Source organism: Euprymna scolopes, chromosome 2 (assembly GCF_053919585.1).
Source record: "Euprymna scolopes isolate OS-2025 chromosome 2, ASM5391958v1, whole genome shotgun sequence".
In the NCBI taxonomy this organism is placed as follows: Eukaryota; Metazoa; Mollusca; class Cephalopoda; order Sepiida; family Sepiolidae; genus Euprymna; species Euprymna scolopes.
This window is the reverse complement of record NC_136483.1, coordinates 77,361,018-77,378,715: the sequence shown is the minus strand read 5'-3', so window position 1 is coordinate 77,378,715 and position 17,698 is coordinate 77,361,018. Positions and strand designations below refer to the sequence as shown.

General features: G+C 38.2%; 1 protein-coding gene across 1 annotated transcript in view; it reads right to left on the bottom strand.

Moving 5' to 3' along the window:
• The window catches only part of LOC145292716 (nose resistant to fluoxetine protein 6-like), a 90,710-nt gene extending 78,887 nt beyond the window's left edge, over nucleotides 1-11,823 (bottom strand). The window contains exons 1-2 of the mRNA XM_080138754.1: nucleotides 11,298-11,823; nucleotides 3,727-3,896 (exon numbers count right to left, since the gene is read on the bottom strand). Coding sequence (XP_079994880.1) covers nucleotides 3,727-3,896; nucleotides 11,298-11,658 — 531 coding nt within the window. The 5' untranslated portion in view covers nucleotides 11,659-11,823. The remainder of the gene's footprint in view (nucleotides 1-3,726; nucleotides 3,897-11,297) is intronic.
• Between the last annotated feature and the right edge of the window lie 5,875 nt (nucleotides 11,824-17,698).

Below are 17,698 nucleotides of genomic sequence, written 5' to 3'. Positions count from 1 at the left end.
CCTTGTTTAGAAGTTGAGTTTTACAGCATATCAACAGTCGTTGGGTCATTTACATTTTTAGGTTAATTTTATTTATATACATATATTTTGTAAGCAAATAATCTAAAAATGATAATTTCTATTTCACTCATAGATAGGATTCTGACAAATACTCTCATAAATCCCTATCACTATCACTATGAAAGGTCATCACAACATTAGGTCAATCTATACAAAATTTGAATTCAAAAGGAAACAATGTTGTGATATATGATGTCTCTAAACCATCATCGCTTCCGCCATCAGATAGACACTAAAAGAACTTGGAGTTTGTAAAACATTGTGTTCACATGACACTATCAAATGTCAAACAGTCAAGAATCCTTCATTGGAAAAGCGACCAAACTGGGTAGATATAACTCCATCTGCCAATATAAGACGGTGTTCATTGAAGATAACCTTAGAAAGTACTGCTGAGGTTAAACGTTTCCTAAACTGAAGTAAGAAATTTGAAATGAACAGATATGGATTTTGTTTTGCAGAAGAAAATTTTGTCAAAAGAAAAAGATTTGATAGGGAACTCTTGTTGTGGAACTGAAAGGCCGATGCTAGAATCGGACAAAATTGAGATCCCACCAATGGATGCACTTTAAGGTAATAGCTAGTAGCTGAATACATGTAAAAATATGTGTAGTTTTTATTGAAAATTTCTCACTTGAATTTCAATCTATTCCATATTAGATGCACATCGAGAGCTAAACAGTCATAAACAGAATAAGTTTTGTTACATCTTTGAAAACATTATTTCATATTTAATTTGAAAATATTGGAAAACCAAATAATAATGTTACGGAATATTTTATTAAATGACTAACAGGACCTGTTAACCAGCGTTGCCTGGTGGAAGCCTGCCTCCCCTTCTCGAAATCAGTGGTAGCAGTCCTAGCTGTTTCCGTTTGTTGTTCAAGGCTTCCTCTTCTTTTCAACTCTTCAACCAATAGTATTAAATTAAATTCCAGTTTTATGTTGTCTTTTTTTAATGCGTAAAACAAAACAATTACAACTTTTTCACTTCACTTCTTTGAGTATTGTCATGTTAAGAACGGCGTTTGGAATAGACACCACCAACCTCCCCATCTAAAGAACGGGGTTTGAAATAGACACCCCCAACATCCTCATGTAAAGAATGGCTTTCATATTAGAAAACTCCCTGGGGGGGGGGAATAATTCCCCCAAATTTAACCATGATAATCGTTGTCAGCATACCCACCTGTAAGGGGGTGGCAGTGTTGGTAGAAGAGAAGTAAATTTGGTTATCACACGTGCATGCAAACCTGACAGCCAGTAAATTACAGTGCACAATACAGGTCTTTATATCTTTATAAGTACTTGTCTCCGCAAAATTTGAATAAGATTTTCTTAATCAGCATAGTCGAAAGCCGATAAAAGTCGTCATTTTAAAGAAAATTGTGGTGGTGGACCTAATGTACAAATTTGCCCCCACCACCACCAAAAGTTGACGTGTGCGCATGCTTGAGAATCAGTCTGGAATCTATTACGATTTAAAAATAAATGTTTTGATTATGATTTAAAAATAAATGTTTCAGCAATATCATCGACTGGATTCGTACATATTATGTCGTTTGAATTTAATGTTTTTTTAACATATATATAATATTCACAATTTAAAACTGTTAAAGTATTTTCTGTTGCACATTCACCTTTTTGAAATTGCTAAAACTGTAAAAAAAATGTGACACATTCATTGCTTTCTTTTCATGTTTTCGTAAATAAATATATTTTTAAAATATCTAAACAGTTTGACAAAATATATAACATATTAACTTAAATCAACATAGTTATTTGAAAAGATATGCAATTAAAAAATAAAAAATCAATTAATAAAAAAGTTTACATATTTTTATATATTTTTATTATAAGGGGGGGGGAGAATAAACATAAATATAGTTAACTATAATACTAGTTTAACATTTTTAAAATGTGAATATTTCACATATGTTAAAAAAAACATTAAATTCAAACAACATAAATAGTACGAATCCAGTAGATGATATTGCTGAAACATTTATTTTTAAATCGGAAACGATCGTAACAGATTATGCAGGTTTAAATAAAGTATATTTAAATAAAGTACATTTAAAAAAAAACGTAACTATGTTTAAAAAAATATAATTACTGGAACAAATGTACAAAGCGAGCGAGCAAGAGAAAGTAGTAATAAATCTTTGTTATTTTATCTTCGGCATCATCATGAAATACTTTTTTTCTTCGACATGAAAAGGAAATGAAAAAAGCGTGAGAGAGAGAGCAAGAGAGATAGAGAGAGCGAGAGAGAGAGAGCAAGCAAGAGAGAGAAAGAGAGAGATAGAGTGTTGGGAAGAATATATACAGAGAGAGATGGGAGGGAGAGAGAAAGAGAGGAAATACAAAATGATGGCGTAAAATGTAAGAAAATGAACACAGAAATTTACTTAGAGGGCAAAAGTAGGTATCATTGTGACACCATATTTGAATGGTACATTTACGTTCGTTTAGCATGTGAATTCCATTAATTTGGAATATAGGAATGGTCAGAGCTCACCAATCAGAAAGAGCAGAATTATTCTGGGGAGACTTTAATCAGAAAATGGAAGGATTATGCTATGTCTATGAGTTTATGATCCAGTTACGAAGGGTGAAACCTCATATCTGTCAAAGGTGCAGAATTCCTCCGGGTGATGATTGGGGGTGGTAGGAGGACTTGATATTTAGAGGGAAAAATAGGAAGTACTTCTTCTAAAGATAGTTTCGATTGTGATGATGTTGCTCCTAGGATGAAATATAGGATTCTATTATAATGACTAAATGTGTCTAAAATAGCGTTCTAAAGTTACATAAGATAGTGACTAATAGTTTTTTTTTTTTTTTTTTTTTTTCATTTTCCTGGTGCTATTAACCTAGAAAAGATACGCTCCTTGTAGAGAGTAAAATAGATACGTCTGGTGGTATAGACAGTTGTGTGGATAGCTGACCCTTCCAGGTTAATACCACCAGAAAAATTAAAAAAAAAAACTTAATAAACAACAGTTTTCTTTGAAAAAATGTGTCTATATCGAAAGTCTCATCAACAACAAAAAAATTACTTTAATCATTTAATAAAATATTTCACAACATTATTTAGTTTTCCAACATTCTCAAAATAAACACTTGCGGTATAATTATCAGTATTATTAATACTATTATTATTATTATTATTATTATTATTATTATTATTATGCTGACGTTAAATCTTGACAAAAATCCGGTTTGGCCTCTCGATAGGCGGTTGGTGATGTACTGCAACACTTTTCCGGCAACTCCTGCAGCTGCACTGTCTTTGACTGTATCGACTTACGTTTCCGTTGGATTTTGCCTGAAATGTCGAGAGGGAGACTCTGGCAATTAGGAAAACTTAGGTCATCTTATCATGTGCCCAGACCTGCATCCAGAGAGTCAACTCCAGCTTCAAACTGTATAGCCACAGCCGATGCTGCAGTGCTCCATCAAATGCAAAATTCCATTGTCTTATGAGACAGAAGGTTTCCATCAGAAGGTGACGTTATTGACCATTAATTTATGCATGCTGAATCATAATCGTTGGGAAAATGAAGGGATGTACGTGGTGGCAATTTTAGCAAGGATGAGGAATGAAAAAAAGGAAAACCTTACAAAAAAGATGAATGGGATGAATATGGTTTAATGCCTTACCAAAGTTCTCGCCATAGGAAGGTGAATGCCAATTTGACAATATTTTGGATTGAAATGCTTGTGGCCATCATTTGTAATAGCTGCAATACTGAGGCACTCGTCAAAGGATCCAGGGAAAAAAACATCACCAAAGAAAATTCCGCTGGGAATTTTTCCACATGAGTCTATCACTGAAAAAACAAAGAACAAATAAAATAATAACTTAAGTATGGTTTATTTTTCTAGTTGTTCATAAAGTTTCTTTGGTAATTTTTCCCCCCTTTTTTAATTATCTTTTCAATTTAAACATTAAAAATCGTTTCGCAGAACAGATTAATACAAAATTCTTTAGCGACCCTATGTTCGGATATATCTTTCCCACACAGGCGGTCATCGTTTTGTGTGCTATCCTATTTTGGATAACATGCATGAGTATTGAAAGAAAGAGGAATCGATACAAAAAAAAATTGTATTATTATTTTGTTGTATTATTTCGTCGATAAAGCGAAGGTTAGGGAAATAAATGATGACGAATAAAATGATTTTTACGTTCAGTCACTCTGGAAAACATATACGCAATCATTATGGAGAATAAGACAAACCGGTAGGCTAAAGTCAAATTCCCCACTAAGATCTGTACCAAAATCATAAATTTAAAGTTCAATTCAGATGCAAAGGTGATCGTGGTTCTGGATTGGTACCCCAAGAAAAATTCCCACTTATCCAACCAATAAACAAAAGACTCTACGAACCAGGTTATCTATTATATAAAGGGCAAATGTCCGTTCGTATGTCAAGTTAAAATCTAAAACAATTCTGGGGGGGGGGGGTAGTGTATAGTGTGCATTTTGTCATCATGAGAGCATCCTCGTGGGTATTATATCGTTCTTGTTTTGGAGGGGGGGTACTAGTGATAATGTAATATTTGTCTTCTGGTCAGTAGACCATACTCCTAGTGTTTGTCAGCAGCTGTTTTGAAGAGGAGGACAGTAGTGTAGTGTGCGTTTTGCTTTTATGAAACATCCCCCCAGGCATTATCTCCTCTTTTTTTTGATAGTAGTGATAATGTAGTATCTGTCCTGTGATCATGAGATCATATTCCTAGGGTTTACCAACAGTTTTTTGCTTGCTGAAGTGCGGTAGTGTAGTGTCAGTTTTGTTGTCATGAGATCATGCTCCCAGACATTATCTCCTCCTTTTTTAGTAGTAGTGATAATGTAGTATTTTCTCGTGATCATGAGACTATACTACCAGGGTTTGCCAGGAGTTTCTTTTGTGGGGTAGTAGTGCAGTGCCAGTTTTGTTGTCATGACAACATCTCCTTCAACAATTACAAGAAGCCTCTCCAACCACAACAAATAACTCCCTACCTGAAAATTCTTCCTTCAAATTCCTCGGCTTAAAATTCACAGGAAATATGAACTGGAACAAATACATTGAGGACATTGCGAAGGCTGCTGCAAGGAAGGTGGGCTCCCTCTATTGTGCTAGAAAACTACTCACACCTTAGAGTATCTTGCACCTCTGCAAGGCCAGCATCCACCTCTGCATAGAGTAATGCTGCTGCATCTGGACTGGTGCATTTACCACTGGTCTCTCCCTCTTGGATGGGGTCCAAAAAAGAGTCTCCAATCTAATGTTTCGCTTTGTCAACTAAGCTCTAACCCCTGTCCCATCGCTGCAATGTTTTACAATATATTTTAATGGAATGTGCTCCGTTGAACTCATTGTACTTGTACCCTCTCGACGTGCATATCCTCAACAAACTCGCCTAGCAACAAATCACACCCCTTTATTGTTGAGGTTTCTAAATGCCAGAAAACTTTCTATTCTAAGAGCTTTTTCCCTCGAACAGGTAGACTTTGGAATTCAGTTTTTGCTACCTGCTTCCTTGACTGAACTGAAATTCAGAAGTTTAAATGTAATGTAAACCAATATCTTGTTAATCTTTCTTAGGCATGGTCCCAATTAGTAGTCCCTTACCCCCTTACATCCAAGTGATGATATGCCTTGTTTGGGGTGAACGTGAGTAAAAAAAAAAATCAGTTCCTCCTTGTTTTAGTAGTTGTAACAATGTTATTATGTAATAATTTTCAATAAAAACAATGTATTGATGTATTAATTTGATAAAACTGCTGAGACATTCATCAGAATCTTCCAGAAACGACATCATTTCCTTCAAATTATGGTTTGGGCGGGGGGGGGGTCATGAGATCATTATCATGACTTTGTTTGGGAGAGGGGGGAGTAGTGTAGTATCGGTTTGCTGTCTTGAAACCATCCTTCCAAGCATTATCTCCTTTTTTTTTATTAATATGAATAATGTATTATTTATTCTCTGGTCATGAAATCATCACACCAAAAGTTATCATCATCATCTTGTATTAGAACGGGGGGGGCTGGAGTGGGTAGTGTAGTATCCCTTTTGTCATCATGAGATCATCTTCACAGACATTCTCTCCTTCATTTTTTTTTTTTGGTAAAAGTGATAATGTAGTATTCTTACATATTCACTGTGACAGGTTGTTCAAAATGCCTTTGTTCAGTCTATATAATGTTAATATATATACACACTCTGACAGCAAAGTAAAAATCACAGCACAGTTGATCTACAAAAATATATTATTGTTTTTATATTACTCCGACAAATCAGCTTTTCTGTGACAATTTGTTATTCTTGTTTTGACGTTTACTAAAAGGCATGGGGCGGGGGCGTGGGTTAGACAATTGGCTGGTGATGAAGAAGTGGTAACATATGCTGCAGCCTTATCTCTCTGACTGACTTTTCGTGTCTGTGACGATTTTATTCATAATCATATTCTTTCCAGTGGAATCTGTATTATTTTCTATTGTTTCAATCGTTGACCTATATCTGCTGAAATATTTTTGAGTCAAGTTATGCATTCTGTTAGACAATAAATGGAAATACCAAATTCTTAACATTTGAATCCAGTTGCACATATGCAACCCACTGAATGTTTTTTTTTTCCGGCGTTGCCTGCCAATATCTAACAGTATCTCTTCTGTGATCATGAGGCTATCCTCTCTGGTAGTATATAAATTTTCATTATTAATATCATTTCTCTTCATACGGTAATTTGGGCCATAGTTTTGGCAGTGTTATGTAACCCCTTAATAATATTTGGTGTTGTTCGTTTCGGTGTTGTCCAGGAGTAATAAATGATAGATTACAGTATTACATGTAAAAGGAATAGCTCCAAGAAAGATAGAGAAAGGTACAGAGATGACCGGAGAGAGAGAGAGAGAGAGAGAGAGAGAGAGAGAGAGAGAGAGAGAGAGAGAGAGAAAGAGAGAAAATTTTAATATAAACATGTTATACACATTATTTAACTTCTTTTAATAACTTCAATTTTATATGGCCTGAGAAACGCCAGATAACCTTGTTAATATATTATATAAAAAAGCAAATATCTCTCTGTATGTCCAGCTAAAACTAGAAAAATACACAACACAAAATACTCACAAAGTTGGTATTTTTTTTAACTCAGCATAACTCTGGATGTATCTCTAATTATATGTGAAAAGCACTTTATGTGTGTGTGTGTGTGTGTGTGTGTGTGTGTGTGTGTGTGTGTGTGTGTGTGTGTGGTGTGTGTGAGTTCATTCCCAGTGGACTTAGAAACGGCTGGTCGATTTTTTTTAAATTTCACACAAATGTATTTTATGTGTCTGGGAGTGTTCTTAGATATATTTTGTATCCGAATGCCTTCGATAAGTATCAAAAATCGATAATCGAAAAAAATGATTAAAGAAACAGTTCGATTTTGACCAAAGTTAACACCTTTATACAGCCTAACATTACAAGTGCATTTAAGAAGTTTTATCACTGCACAAGTATGAAATGGACAGTAGGTTCTTTCATAAAGCAGGGGGTGCGTTCGAAATGAATGTTTATGTTTAGAGCACAACTGAACCATAGCAATTGACTTTTGCATTTTAAACTTTAATTCAAGCCATTATATAAAAATGATTTTGTATTGTAGAGTAAGTCACTGCAAGGAGACATGTGAAACTTCGTTAGCAAAAAGTCAAAACATTGAATTTCAATTAAAACCAATGTTATCTACTTAATTGTCATGTCAAAATTTGTAACATATCCAAAAATTACAAAAAACGATAAAGTAAAAATTTAATTATTAATGAAAATATTTTTCGAAATAAATTGCACATTAGATTTTAACAAAAAACAACATGGAATCAGGGGGAGTAACTGCAACTTGTTACAATAAGTGGCAGATATCAATGAATCGTTGGTTGGTTGCTTGTTTTTGTTTTACGGCATATCAACTCTTTCCACGTTATTTAATGCCAAATCCAAAGATTTTGAAGAAAATTTTTTAATAGAATATATTTGTTGTTTTTTTAAGTTGGATTCTATTTAACCCATAGCTGGGACCCTAACAGGTACTACCACTCCGGGTCAGAGTGGACCTGGGAGCAATGGCAATTAAAGGGTGGCTCCACCCCACCCACCCCAAAGCCCGCAAGCTGGGGCCTCACTACTGGATATAGTTTAAGGTCATATCCAGGACCATCAATGAATTGTGGAATATGTAATAATGTAGTAATATTTAACTAAGTGTGACATGGCAGTTAAGTAGATAAATTGCTTTTAATTAAAATTGACATAAAAAGTAAATAGATACCATTGGGAAGCAACTGTGATTTTTTTTTTTTTTTTTTTTTTTCACAGATTTATTTTCATTACGCCGACTTTGTATGTTTAGAATGGGCTGGACCAAAAAGAAGAAAGAGGAATAGTAGTAATTTTATATTTTTTCCCCCCGGGCAATTTCGAGTAGCCCTGCTAGTCATGAGATCAGTGAATGTGTAAAGGCCAACGTGACCATGGAAAAAAGTCATCTCACAACCTTGTAGAAAACCTGTGAGAACTGTAGGGGACTAGGATATATAAATATCCCAATCCCGTTACAAGAGAATAATGAAACGAATGAGGAATTGAAGGAAACAAAGGCTCAGTTAATGGATAAGATAAACGTTGTTTATTTGCTATTGAAAGAAATGAACGTTTTAGTTACAATATGTCCGCGCGTATGTGGCCAATGTTCGTTGCAGGACTGGTGTTGTTGCAAGAAGGGAAATGTGTTTTCATCTGAAGTTCGGGTCACTATTGTTTGTTCGCGCGTGGGAAGAGAAATAATTGTTGTAGGAAAATTGAGAATAGTAGTCCAGCGTGTGTATGCATTGATAAGGAATTAACTTCTGTGGGGATAGTATAATTAAACAAAGCGTACTTATCTTTTTAGACGACGGGGGTGGTAAGTGGCGGCCAGCCGTGCTACTTCGGTGATATGTGTCAGGCTTTTAACTGGAGAGCGACGACTACATTTATCAAGCTAGCAGCGCGGCGTTTTTGCCTCCTGTGTTTTTCTTCTTTGGTTTGTGTAAGATAGGCATTGTTAGAATTGAAGGCGTCTCGGCTTATAACGTGAGAGCGGAGTTGGCTTCAGTTCACTGGTGCCTTATTTCTTCTTCTTCTTCTTCATCTCTTTAGGTCGGGTGGAAGAATGTCTGTGCGTTCACTGACGCAGCTGGGCGAATCTCCTTTTCTTTTCTTTTTCATTTCTTTAGGTCGGGTGGAAGACTGTCCGTGCGTTCACTGACGCAGCTAGGCGAATCTCTCCTCCTTTTCTTTCTGGTCCCCTCCTTTTATAGTCGTAAACCGGCTCCCAGCGGCTGTGATAATTTAGGCCTTTATTTTCGGCGGGGAGCTCTGCCATTGGTTCATAATTCTTTTTGTGGTTTCTTATTTTTCTTTTTCCAAACGGAAGCGATGCGTGGAGCCATGTGCAAACGAAGATTTTTTATTTTGTCTTTTATGCTGGAGACGTTAGCATCCGGTTGGCATGTTCCCACACACATCGCCACCCGAAATAGCGGAGCTATTCCGAGAGTGCCCGAGAGGATTTTGGTGGATTGGTTGGTTGGTTGGTTGGTTGGTTGGTTGGTTCGTTGGTTGGTTGGGTTGGTTTGTTGGTTGGTTCGTTGGTTTGTTGGTTGGTTGGTTGGTTGGTTCGTTGGTGGGTTGGTTCGTTGGTTGGTTCGTTGGTGGGTTGGTTCGTTGGTTGGTTGGTTGGTTGGTTTGTTTGTTGGTGGGTTAGTTCGTTGGTTGGTTCACCATTTATGACTCGGAGGGTTTTTTTTTTTTTTTTTTTTTTTTTTTTTGAGGTTGAGGAGGTTGAGGAGGTTTTTTTTTTTTTTTTTTTTTTTTTTTGGATAGTTTCATTTAGAAGAGGTAAAGTGTTCCTAGAATGTTTGTAGGTGTGTATGCATGCTTCGTTCAACCTCATCCATCTCATTTAAATAAAGGGGCGGGGTCACCATATTTGTAGGGGACTAGGATATATAAATATCCCAATCCCGTTACAAGAGAATAATGAAACGAATGAGGAATTGAAGGAAACAAAGGCTCAGTTAATGGATAAGATAAACGTTGTTTATTTGCTATTGAAAGAAATGAACGTTTTAGTTACAATATGTCCGCGCGTATGTGGCCAATGTTCGTTGCAGGACTGGTGTTGTTGCAAGAAGGGAAATGTGTTTTCATCTGAAGTTCGGGTCACTATTGTTTGTTCGCGCGTGGGAAGAGAAATAATTGTTGTAGGAAAATTGAGAATAGTAGTCCAGCGTGTGTATGCATTGATAAGGAATTAACTTCTGTGGGGATAGTATAATTAAACAAAGCGTACTTATCTTTTTAGACGACGGGGGTGGTAAGTGGCGGCCAGCCGTGCTACTTCGGTGATATGTGTCAGGCTTTTAACTGGAGAGCGACGACTACATTTATCAAGCTAGCAGCGCGGCGTTTTTGCCTCCTGTGTTTTTCTTCTTTGGTTTGTGTAAGATAGGCATTGTTAGAATTGAAGGCGTCTCGGCTTATAACGTGAGAGCGGAGTTGGCTTCAGTTCACTGGTGCCTTATTTCTTCTTCTTCTTCTTCATCTCTTTAGGTCGGGTGGAAGAATGTCTGTGCGTTCACTGACGCAGCTGGGCGAATCTCCTTTTCTTTTCTTTTTCATTTCTTTAGGTCGGGTGGAAGACTGTCCGTGCGTTCACTGACGCAGCTAGGCGAATCTCTCCTCCTTTTCTTTCTGGTCCCCTCCTTTTATAGTCGTAAACCGGCTCCCAGCGGCTGTGATAATTTAGGCCTTTATTTTCGGCGGGGAGCTCTGCCATTGGTTCATAATTCTTTTTGTGGTTTCTTATTTTTCTTTTTCCAAACGGAAGCGATGCGTGGAGCCATGTGCAAACGAAGATTTTTTATTTTGTCTTTTATGCTGGAGACGTTAGCATCCGGTTGGCATGTTCCCACAGAACCACTACTGGGAGGACCAGAAATCAAATAGTACAATTTGCTGAAATCCGTTAGTAGTCACAAGCGAAGGGCAATAGTAGAAGAAAGGTTTTCTATATAGAACTGTTTCCAGGGCTAAATAAACTAGAACCCCTTTTCTATTGCTATACTCCTAGAAGATTGTCGTAGCCTACGTAACAGAAGTCCAGGATGGAGTAATACCTTTTCCAAGAAACGCAGAACTGGTATTTACTTACTTTTTATGGCCCACATTTCTTTGGAGAGAAGTGACATTAAAACCACCCGGAGATCAGTGCAGCATCTGTGGGAAACGCCGGGGTCAAACCAAGTGCAAACGTCAAACAGTGACAATTTGCGAATAGCGTCGATGAGGGATGGATTAGTCGAGTATTTTCCGAAGATTTTCCGCTGATAATCCAAATAATCCCTCGATTCTAGAATCGATTGAAAATCGACAATCTGAGAAGTCCAATTTTGGATCAAACTATGTGAGAATCTGGAAACGAGTTCGTTATAATGTGGGGCATTTTCTAACTGAGTCGCCCCTAAAGATATGAATAGAAACAATAGGAAGATGATCCGGATGAGGCAAATCATATTTGAGCCGTTGTTGTTTATGAGATATTTTGCAACAAAAAACGATGTTCTTTTTTACGTTAAAAACATTTGCAGCAAATGAAGAAGATGAAAATGTATCATGTAAACTTCCGGTTTAAGTAAAACAACTTATCTGATATTGAAATATTTTCTTTCTTTCGTTTTTTTTTTTTTTTTTTTTTTTTTTGGTTCAAAGGTTTGTTTTTCTTACTTTATTTTTGGTGCAGTTCACTAAACTTTCTTGTTTGTGTCAATGCGTTTCTGTGTTATTGTTCTCATCTGTACGTGATAAAAATGATTTACTGATTTGGTATCAAAATATAACAGATCTTTTGTCCGGTCAATTAGGAAGGAGGTTGAAGAAGAGGTGAAGAGAAGACAAAGGAATTGTTTTGATGTTAGGAAATTATTTATATTTTTATTCGCTTGTTATGTTGTAGAGATAAAGGCGATACTAGGAAGAATGACAAAGTTAATCCATACAAAAATAAATTTTACCAGCAACTAATTTAAAGAAATAGCTAACTATATAGTCACTGGTAAGGAACAGTCTCGTAATGACCCTGAAAAGAAAATTGTATTATTGAACTTGTCTGAACGTGTGATACTATCTACGTCCACCCCCTCAAATTGTTAGAAATTAAAAAAGAGAACGTAAGTTTATCAGCAAAACAAAGTTATAGGAAGTTAATCACCAACGCACACAAAGGAAACTAAAATATGATTGTTAATCAAGGTGTGGCAGTAACAGGAACACAAGAGATTGAACAATGGAGGTCAATATGTTTAGAGTTAGTTTTAGGAGTGGTAATGGGTTTTGCGACAGTTTACGATAGTTAGGGATAGTTTACAGGCAGTCTTGAGTTTATGACAGTTAAGGACAGTTTTCAGTTGGATACAGTCAAATACAAGTTGCGGCTTGGACCAGATCAAGAGAGCTTTAGGGGACATAGATAAACTGAGCATTGATTGTGTCACACTCTCAGCCCATCTCAAACACCCCCCCCACACACACACACGCACACACACAGTGCGACTGATATTTGCAGAATGTGCATTTTTTTTAACGTGGAGAGTTAAGGGAGGGGGATCAGTTCCCCTGAGAGGGAACTGGATAATGACAATTGGTATGAAGGGTTTTCCCTATATTGACCAAAACTGTGTATTTATTTTCTTCCCTACTGAGCAAATTAGGCACAAGGCCGTTTTTTAATATGGATAGCGAAGGGGAGGGGGACCAGCTCCCGTGAGGGGGAACTGGATAGTGACAATTGGTATGTAGGGTTTCCTCTACATTGACGAATAACTGATTGCTCAAGAGCAATGGTCTTCTTTGTGGGGTTTGTATTTATTTGCTTCCCCACTGAGTTTTTTAATGTGGAGAGTGAAGGGGAAATGGGGATCAGCTCCCTGGGGAGTAAGGGAACTGGATAGTGACAATTGGTGTGAAGGGTTTCCCCGACATTGACCAATAACTCATTGCTACAAGAGCAATGGTCTGATATGTGGGGTTACCCCCACATATGGTCTTTGCTCGCAGTATCTGCCGGAACAGATACTACACTTTGAGATATTAAATCCTTTATTCATGTTAAAAATACATTGAAAATCAACAATGAACAAAAAACTTAGGCACATGGCCAACTCAAAAGGGGGGATTGTGGGTGTTGTTGGTCATCCTTGTCACTCCAGAACTAAACAAAATCAAAAGTTTCTCCCAGCTAGTATCTTCTTTCACCATAATACCGCATTCACCCTTTCATACTGGGGGACGTCCTACTTAACTCCCAATTTTAAAAAAATTTTTTATTGACATGTAAAAAAAAAAAAAAAAAAAAGATAACAATAAAAATGGTACAATAATTCATTTGTGCTGAGGGCGTGGAGTGGGGGGGGGGAGAAAAAAAAAAGGTGATTAGTAGGACCCTCCCAACCCCGTCTACTTGATAGACTGCCAGTTCCACTAAGTTTGTAAAAGGAACCTCGCTTCTGCGTGTCAGTCTCTAAGTGGGGATTCCCTCTAGATGGGGGTAAATGGAGAAAAGAAAATTTTGTGGGTAAGGAATGGGGGTTAGTTTGTATTTCTTTCTCTCCAAGATGGGTGAAATTTAGAGGAGGGGGTGAAAACAAAAATTGCAAGAAGGAGGGGGTGGGGATCTTGGAGGCTTCTTAATTGGGGAGGGATGGAACACATACTCAGCTAACTGAGAGGCTACTTGTTTAATTTTACTTTATGGAACTGCGTGTTCCACACCTAGGCGGGGAACACGTATTCAAATTTGGCTCCTCTTCGTACACACAGACTTGCTATATGTATCCATCTTCTGTCAAATGCCGCGCGATGCAGCCTTCTTCTATCACATCTGATCTTCACCTGTAGTTGGTGTTTAAAGAAAGCGATCAGATCCTGATCAGAAAAAGACAACACCCCCCCTCTCCCCGGCAACCTTGCAGATGCGACGTCCAATTCACCATTCTCGCCACGGCCAGGATCGTAAAGTAGACTATTTGTCTTTCCCGGTCCCACGGCGGTCTCACATTGTCCATGACATTGGATATGGTAATTGGGCGATGATGCTCAGGATCGATGCGAGTCGTCACCTCACTGACATACGACCAGTACCGGTGGAGTTCGCGGCAATCGAAGAAAGCATGATCAGTCGTTTCTACGGCCATTGTCCCACAACGGGGACAATCAAGCGACTCCAAAAACCTGGAACTGCATTGTATATTGTTGAGTGGAAGTGTATTTCAGGCCAATAGCCAGGTCAGAGAGAACTCCGAATTGTTCAGATGACTCGAACCTGGCGCCCAGCTCCACGCGGAGCGGATCTCACTCTGCTGCCAACCCAAACACGCGCATAGCGGCTCGTCGGCGGCCCCCTTCACTAAATCCCTGTGGAGTTCCCTATGGGTAGCAGTCACAAGGTCGCTGGACCTTGGTAGTCGTTTTAGTGCAGCTCGGCACTCTTTCATGTAGGCAGATTCTCCCCGTGGCCTGTGATGGCTCTCGATAGAAGGGTCGAGAACGAGGTTGGGGAAAGCGGCAGTAACCACGGGGTGTCATGGTTGGTCAGCTTGCATATAGTGGCTCAGGAAGGCCAGCCTCTCAGCGTCTCGATGACACTTCAAGTCCGGCATTCCCAAGCCTCCCTCACACGGACGTTGAATACAGACCTGTCTGCTCACCCAGTGTCTTCCTCTGCCCAAAGAAGCGAGGATAAGAGTTCGACAAGAGCTGTTAGGTGTTGTGCAGGCAGGGGAAGTACGTCGAGTCAGTAAAGGATGAGAGGAAAGACGTAAGTGGCACACGCCTCAACTCAACCCTTTAAGGAAAGTTTCCTAGGAAGCCACGAATTGACTGCAGCCTCCACCTTTGACTGTACTTCCAACCAATTTTTGTTAAGCTGGAGACCCGGTTCGAACCACATGCCAAGGATCCAAACCGGGCCATCCGTCCAGCTGAAGGGTGCCGGGAGGTTTGCGTTGCCACTCCAGGCGCCCAACTGTAGTCCTACCGACTTGCTGCGGTTTATCTTGGTCCCTGTAATTCTTTCGTACTGAGCGAGCGCCTCCGACACAATCTCGATGTCTCTGAAGTTCAACACAAAGACCGTGACATAATTGGTGAACGAGGATACCTTGGCGGCTGAGCCACCGGATATTGCAATTCCGTGCAGGGCCGAATTTGCCTCCCCACGTCTTAGCTTGCGGAGCAGGGGCTCCAAAGCCAGGACATAGAGCAGGGGCGACAGCGGACACCCCTGACAAACCGACCGAGAGATAACAAAGGGTTTCGAGTGCTTTCCGTTGACTTGCACAACGGCTGTGGGCTGTCGATACATCACGGAGATCCACTTGCAGAAGTCCGGTTTAAAACCAGCGGCCTCTAAGACAGATGCCAGGAAACGATGGTCGACCCTATCAAAAGCTTTGGACTGATTTAAGTTGATCAGCGCGGCTTTCGTGTCGTCATCTATCCCTCCCTCTATTTAATATTTTTCAATTATTAATAGCTGACAAAAGTTGCGTTTAAAACTGAAAGTAAGCTTATTTATTTAAGCTATGAGAGTTACTTCGTGTTTGATTTTCATAGACCAAGATGGGCATGTTTTATGCTTCCCTAAATCCAACATGTGGTCACTTTTCGTAACAAGTTAGGATATTCGGTGTATCTTAAATAGTATGTAACTAATCTCTCCGCCCAGCAATATGTTTCGATCGGGTAACACCGGGTATATACAACTAGTTTAAAAATAAATCTGGTTGATTATAATTTAATAGTTTGATGTAATAGTCAATAATAGATGAGATTAATCTAATTTATGCTTTGAACTGTGACTACTGATCACGAGTTGTCAGTTGAAATTTTGGAAATTGAGAAATTAAAAAAAAAATGGCTTAAAAATTTTTCACTCTCGTTTTTGTCTCAAATATTTAGTTACTTTTCAGGTTTTAGAGGCACCCGTGCATGTTTTAATTTTTAATAACATTTTCAGATTGGATCTCTTCTTGTTTTTGCTTCGTTTTTTTTTTTTTTTTTTTTTTTTTTTTGACCTCAAGGATGAAACGTTGATGATCGGCATCAATTGTGGAGATTCGGACGAGGACAATTTTTTAATTGTTAATCTGTAGCAAATCGACTTTGGATCAACCCTTACCCTTGCCGATCATTCCCTCACCCCCATTAAGTGCAAAACCATTTGAGTCATTTTAAAGATAAAAGCTTTCTTATCGACAAAAATAGTTTTTTTTTTGTTTTTTTTTGAGATTCAGTAACAAAATGGCTATACGTGACTTATTTTTAATCGTTTTCTATTGAAATTGAAGACAAAGCCTCATCAACACTGTGGATCTACACAAACACCATTATGATAAACATCTTGACACTGCATCAAGATTTTTATCCTCTTCCCACAGTAGTAGGATGTGATACACAGGTCCGAAACTGGGATTTGAAAAAGCCAGTGCACGAGAAGAAGAAAAATGTCTGAGAAGCTCCATCAGCATTCTGCGGTAGTGATGTCTCAGGTGATTAGCAATAAACTAACCCCATATTAAAGGGGGAAGGCAAAGCCTGGGAGGATGGACCACGGACAAGAAATAGTTAAAAATGAACTAACTTTAACGTATAGTTGTATATTTGCACATGCATACAAATAACACGTTTAGTCGACTCATGCATGCCAAATTCCAATTTGTTACAATTTTGGCCCTTAGGCAGCTATTTTTACCAGCTAAAACCACGGAAAGCAACACCTCACGACGCTTTGCAACCTTGCGTCTTGGAGGAGATACACCTTTTTTTTTCTTGGGAGTCTCCACTTATCAAGGCGCGATCACAACTCGAGGATAAGGGTTAATGAATGTAAGGTGGTAGTAAAGTAATTGTTAATGGTCTAAATTGGGTAGGAGCTGATTATTTATGGAAATGGCTCAACAAGAAGTTGTTTACATTCGATTCGAAGGCTACTATGTTGTATTCAACTGGGAAGCAGGCCAGCGGAACAATTCCCAGGTAAATACAGGCGGGCAGTTCTGGGAAAGAAACTTTGTTCATGGAATCTGCATTTAGATTTGGGCACAGACAGAGAGTGGGGGAAATCGTATATAGGGGTTATAGCTAGTTAAGTTTGTTTTTTTTGTGAAAGTTTGGCAAAGGAAGAACCATAAATTGGAGTTCAGTCGAACATTTGCCATGAAAATAATGATAGAAAATTTGGAAAACTTTGTATGGACCTTTGCTATATTAAGGGGCAACAAACTAAGTATTATGGTATCTGTTCTATGCAAAGTTAAGGGTTAATAAGGATTAGTCATCACAATACTATATTTACTCTAGAAATTTTCTTGGAAACTACTGAGCCAATCTGGCTGAAATTTTGTCTGATAAGATAGAACGAACTAATATTATGGTGTCAGTCGATGCACAGTTAGGGATTAATATTATTTATTGATTTATTTAATGCAAGAATAAGCAAAAGGTTAACCATATTCAATCATAAATTTGATATAAAGCATTCCTTGTACGTTTTGCTCA